Source organism: Pleurodeles waltl, chromosome 7, assembly GCF_031143425.1.
Source record: "Pleurodeles waltl isolate 20211129_DDA chromosome 7, aPleWal1.hap1.20221129, whole genome shotgun sequence".
NCBI lineage: Eukaryota > Metazoa > Chordata > Amphibia > Caudata > Salamandridae > Pleurodeles > Pleurodeles waltl.
In genome coordinates, this window is record NC_090446.1 from 1,457,833,107 (window position 1) to 1,457,839,106 (window position 6,000).

At 52.8% G+C, this 6,000-nt stretch overlaps 1 protein-coding gene across 1 annotated transcript in view; it reads right to left on the reverse strand.

Moving 5' to 3' along the window:
* Positions 1 to 4,153, reverse strand: part of HCST (hematopoietic cell signal transducer) — a 71,778-nt gene extending 67,625 nt beyond the window's left edge. Inside the window, exon 1 of the mRNA XM_069201118.1 lies at positions 4,022 to 4,153. Coding sequence (XP_069057219.1) covers positions 4,022 to 4,067 — 46 coding nt within the window. The 5' untranslated portion in view covers positions 4,068 to 4,153. The remainder of the gene's footprint in view (positions 1 to 4,021) is intronic.
* Between the last annotated feature and the right edge of the window lie 1,847 nt (positions 4,154 to 6,000).

Below are 6,000 nucleotides of genomic sequence, written 5' to 3' on the forward strand. Positions count from 1 at the left end.
GAGGGCGTGGAGGGTGATGGGGTCGTAGCGGTGCTGCGGGGTTTGGGAGTGCTGGGGGCCAGGGGTCGTGGCGCTGGGCGTGGTCCGGGCGTGGACGGGCGCAGTCGGGCTTGCCTTTGGCGCACCTTTGGCGTGCCAGCGGCGCGACCGCCATAAGAGGGAGGAGGGGGGGAGGAGCGGTCAGCTGGGGGCGGGAGGGGGACGACAAATGGGAGCAGGGGGGGCGGGGGCGAGCAGGAGGTGGCGGCGGGAAAGCGGAGGGTGGGGGGGTCAGGTGGAGGGGAGGGGAGAGAAGATAGGGGAGGGGGGTTAAAGGTGGCGGGGAGTAAGGAAAAAAGATAGGAAGATAGGGGAGGGGGGTTACAGAGGTGGAGGGGAGTGAGGAAGGTCAGAGAGAAGAGTCAGGAGTAGAAGAACCGAAGAGAGAAGAGCCAAGAAGAAGGTAAAGAAGAAGAGGAGCCAGGAGCAGAAGAACCGAAGAGAGAAGACCCAAGAAGGAGGTAAAGAAGACGAGGAGCCAGGAGTCGGGAGCACAAGAGCAGAAGAGAGAAGAGCCAAGAAGAAAGGTAAAGAAGAAGAGGAGCAGAGAGTCAAGGAAGAGGAGTCAGGCAGAAGAGGAGAGACCTGAGAAGCAGAGGATACGAAGAACACAGATGAAGAACACAGATGAAGAAAGAAGAAAGCACACGCAGGTCGCGGTGCAGAAGAGAAGGAGGAAACACAGATGAAATACACAGAAGAAGAGCACAGAAGAAGAACACAGATGAAGACAGAAGAGAGAACACGCAGGACGGGATGCAGGGAAGAAAGAAGAGCACAGAAGAAGAACACAGCTGAAAACAGAAGAAAGAACACGCAGGACGGGGTGCAGGGAAGAAAGAAGAGCACAGAAGAAGAACACAGATGAAGACAGAAGAAAGAACACGCAGGACGGGGTGCAGGGAAGAAAGAAGAGCACAGAAGGAGAATACAGATGAAGACAGAAGAAAGAACACGCAGAACGGGGTGCAGGGAAGAAAGAAGAACACAGATGAAGAATACAGATGGAGAGCACAGAGGAAGATCAAAGATGAAGAAAGAAGCAGGAGAAGAGGTGAGTAGCGCGGGGCAGGGCGAGGGGCTGGGCGGGGGGAGTACTTACTGTAGTTTTGCAGGGCTTGCTTGGAGGTTACAGGAGCCTGGGCTGGTGGAGCTGCAGCGGCAGGGGGAGCGACCTACCCTTGGGTCAAGGGTCGCTAACTCTGTCGCGCAGCGGCCGCCATAAGAGGGAGGAGGGGGGAGGAGGGGTCAGCTGGGGGCAGGGGGCGGCGAATGGGAGCAGGGGGGGCGGGGGCGAGCAGGAGGTGGCGGCGGGAAAGCAGAGGGTGGGGGGGTCAGGGGGAGGGGAGAGAAGATAGGGGAAGGGGGTTAAAGGTGGCGGGGAGTAAGGAAGAAAGATAGGATGATAGGGGAGGGGGGTTACAGAAGTGGAGGGGAGTGAGGAAGGTCAGAGAGAAGAGTCAGGAGTAAAAGAACCGAAGAGAGAAGAGCCAAGAAGAAGGTAAAGAAGAAGAGGAGCCAGGAGCAGAAGAACCGAAGAGAGAAGAGCCAAGAAGGAGGTAAAGAAGAAGAGGAGCCAGGAGTCGGGAGCAGAAGAGAGAAGAGCCAAGAAGAAAGGTAAAGAAGAAGAGGAGCGGAGAGTCGAGGAAGACGAGTCAGGCAGAAGAGGAGAGACCTGAGAAGCAGAGGATACGAAGAACACAGATGAAGAACACAGATGAAGAAAGAAGAAAGCACACGCAGGTCGCGGTGCAGAAAAGAAGGAGGAAACACAGATGAAATACACAGAAGAAGAGCACAGAAGAAGAACACAGATGAAGACAGAAGAGAGAACACGCAGGACGGGGTGCAGGGAAGAAAGAAGAGCTCAGAAGAAGAACACAGATGAAGACAGAAGAAAGAACACGCAGGACGGGGTGCAGGGAAGAAAGAAGAGCACAGAAGAAGATCACAGATAAAGACAGAAGAAAGAACACGCAGGACGGGGTGCAGGAAAGAAAGAAGAGCACAGAAGAAGAACACAGGTGAAGACAGAAGAAAGAACACGCAGGACTGGGTGCAGGGAAGAAAGAAGAACACAGATGAAGAATACAGATGGAGAGCACAGAGGAAGATCAAAGATGAAGAAAGAAGCAGGAGAAGAGGTGAGTAGCGCGGGGCAGGGCGAGGGGCTGGGAGGGGGGAGTACTTACTGTAGTTTCGCAGGGCTTGCTTGGAGGTTTCAGGAGCCTGGGCTGGTGGAGCTTCAGGATTGCGCCACCTCAGTATTCCGTGCTCGCACATTTCATTGCAGCAGCCGCGTGTTTAAGAGGAGGGCTTTGGGCACCGGCACCTTTTTATTTACAAATTAAGCACTGGCTGTGGTAGGTGGCAGAGTAAAGGGGGCCTAGCGGGGGGGGCATTGCGGGGTGGGGTGGCAGTGTCGGGGACTGCAGCACGAGACTAAAGCGAATTTACTTTCATTCAGGCAAGACCACAGATCCTCAAATCCGGTACTTGCGGGTAGACACTGATATCAATACGGTGTGATCCGCATAGGGTAATATCTGAACGGGACAGACAGACGGTGCTGCCAACCCAGCAAACACGGGAGAAGAATAACAGCGCTCTCAAGATTCCCAGTTCCAGGCGGAGTAAATCATCCATTCCAGGTTTTTTCCTTTGCATGCTGGGATTTGAAATCCTGTCGATCTCACTATAGAAGTAGTTCTACAAGTCCCTAAATGTAAAGGAAATCTCAGGATTGGTTGGTCTACTCATGCATTCCATGAGTAATGGTGCAAAGTCCTCATGTTTCTTGGAGGATGCGTGAGTGCATCAGCCAGAAACATAAGCAGTCATGGATCATTCCCTTCCCTCCTCAAGACACGAGTCTGAAGCAGTGCTTTAAATGCGCCGGTGCTCACCGGTACTGCGAATCGGCACTACCCAGCGTTCTCCCTTTGAGTACCGGCACTTCTCCTTGTGTGAAGAGAGTACCGGTACTCCTGGTGGTATGCTGGGGTCAGGTTTGGGGTATGGGTGCCTGCGCTGCTCAATATGACTCTTAGGGATGGAGGCGTCTGTGAGGCGCTCTGGTCTTGAATGGCGAGTGTATGCCTGAGGTAGGCCGCGCCTACAGTCTTACACTCTGAGGCAGGAATGAGGCGATGTGGCTGGACGGCTGGAGCTCCTGACAGGGGCACGGTCAGGCTTTGAGGTGGGACACGGTGTGGGGGCAAGAGCCAAAGCTGACGGATTTGATGCTGAGGAACCAGGTTCGAGTCTCCGGTGGGCTCCACATCCTATGATTCTGGGTATATCACTCAATCTCCCCATGCCTACCACAAAATGAATGAGTCATAGTGTAATGTAGCTGGTGCTCATGTAAAGCACTCCAATACCTTGGGGTCGAGTTCACGCCATATATAAGTGCAAAAAATAAAAACAGTGTAAAGATACAGCGTTGGAATACGCTCGCCCCTGTCTGTCAAAGTGCCTAACGCCCTTCGGTTCATGTGCGCAGCCTGGAGGGCGCAATTGGTCATCATTTGCAATTACATATAGCGCGTGCTCGGCACGGAGGCATAAATGCGCTCTACACAAGAAAGGTTCTCCATGAAAGCGTACTTTTTTTGCTTTTATGGCATGGGAGGTGAAATCCCAGCGTTAGCAAATCACTTACATTTCCCCGTGTCTTAATAAACAAAAAAGCATGCGCACATAAAACTTCTGCTTCTCACGTAAAAAGCTTTAATGCCCTTGGGCCAAGTTCACTCTATATGAAACTACAAACATGCCTTGTCGCTATGTGCTGAAGTTTGCCGAAGGGCACTAGAGCAGTTTACTTTGAAGAAGAAAATGCTGACATTGTACATGTCTATCTCGAAGTCACGCCCCCAGACGAGTCCCTTACAGGCCCACCACAATCAATTTGGTGAGTACCCGCGCTTCTTTTCCATTTAAAGCACGGGTGTGACGTACCACCCAACCTGGCACTTACCGGCGAGCAGCAGCAACAGGGGGGCCAAGGTCACCCTGAGCTCCATGAGTCGCAGCGACGCTCGAACCTGTCTGTTGCCTTCGCCTGACCTACAAACTTATTTCCTCTGCGTTTCCGCGACACCCCTCTCCCTGGCGCCCCCTCTCTGCGCTCTCTCCGCCTATGAAGAGACCGCATAGCTGCCCCCTGGAAGTCCCCCGCCTCTGACATGTGGAGGGTGCAGAGAGCTCAGAGCCGCAGCCGAGGTGGGTGCGGACAGTCGGGGTGGCCCCCACCTCTGCTGGGGGCTTCCTGCGGGCCTCTCGGTGCTGTAGCCAAGGTGGGTACGCAGGGTGGCACCTTCTGCAGGGCTCCGGCATCCAGCTCGCCTGTCTTCGAAGTTTGAGAACAACTGCATTTTTTTCAGCACCTCTTTAAAATGTAGGGTCTGAAAACCCCAGGCTTTGCAGACAGTTCTGGAAGGGAACTAATATAACTCTCGATCATTGCAGCGTGATCACATCACCGACTCGTGCACGTAACCAATGCGGAAATGCTGGTACCCTTTGCCGTGGCCAGAGTCACTGCAAGTATGCTGCAGATGAGGACCAACTTGTGTGGCAGGAAAACACAATTTATGACTGTAAGAAAGTAGCCTCTTTCTAGCATGGTTACCCCATCTTTGGCCTGTTTGCAGTGTGTTTGACTGTGTCTACTGGGATCCTGCTAATCAGAACCGCAGTAGTTATGCTCTCTCCCTTTAAATTTGGTTGTTGGATACTGCTAACACGGGTTTCCACTCATAATTGACAGACTGGTGCCCCCTTATAAGTCCCTAGTATATGGTACCTAGGTACCTAGGGCATTGGGGTTCCAGGGGATCCCTATGGACTGCAGCATTTCTTTTGCTGCCCATAGGGAGCCCATGCAAAGGCTTCTACAGGACTTCCATTGCAGCCTGTGTGAAAAGGTGCATGCACCCTTTCACTGCCATTTACACTGGTCACAGGTCACTTATAAATCACCCATATGTCAGGCCTTCCAACCCTGAAGGCTGGGTGCAGAGTACCTGTGTGTGAAGACACCCCTACACTAGCAGAGGTGCCCCCATGTCGTCCAGAACCATTTCCCCGGACTTGATGAGTGCGGAGATGCCATTTACTCATGTACAGCTTCACAATGGTAACTCCAAACATGTTGGAATCATACCCCAAGGCTTTTGCAAGCATTGGTTGTATTATTCCTTGCACTCTGGGGGTTTCTTAAAGGACCCCCAGTACTGCCATTACAGCCTTCTGAGGTTTTCCAGGCAGCCCCGGCTGCTTCCACCTCACAGACAGGTTTCTGCCCTCCTGTTGCTCCAGCAGCTCGAGCCCAGGAAGGCAAAACAAAGCTTTTCTTCCTTTGGGAGAGGGGTGTTATACCCTCTCCCTTTGGAAATAGGTCTTACAGGCATGGGAGTGTTAGCCTTCCAGAGCTTCTAGAAATACTTTGAAGAGCCCAGATGGTGCCCTCCTTGCATAATCCAGTCTACACCAGTTCAGGGACCCCAGTCCCTGATCTTGCACGAAAATGGACAAAGGAAAGTGGAGTGACCACTCCCCTGTCCATCACCACCCCAGGGGTGGTGCTCAGAGCTCCCCCAGAGTGTCCCTGGGTTTTGCCATCTTGGTTTCCAAATTGGCAGGGCACTCTGGGAGCATCTGAGTGGCTAGTGCCAGCAGGTGCTGTCAGAGCCTTTCCCTGATAGGTGCTTACCTGTGTAGCTGACCAATCCCCCTTTCAAGGCTATTTAGGGTCTCTGTCTGGTGGTTCTTCAGATTTGGATTGCAAGACTCCAGCAGGAATCCTCTGCATCCTTTAGTTCATCTTCTTACCAAAGAAACTGCATCTGGACCCTCCAGGAACTCTACAAACTGGAACAAAGAAGCAAAGACAAGTTCTGCAACATTGTATCTTCAGCTCCTTCCAGCAACTGTTACCAGGTTGTGCATCCTCTG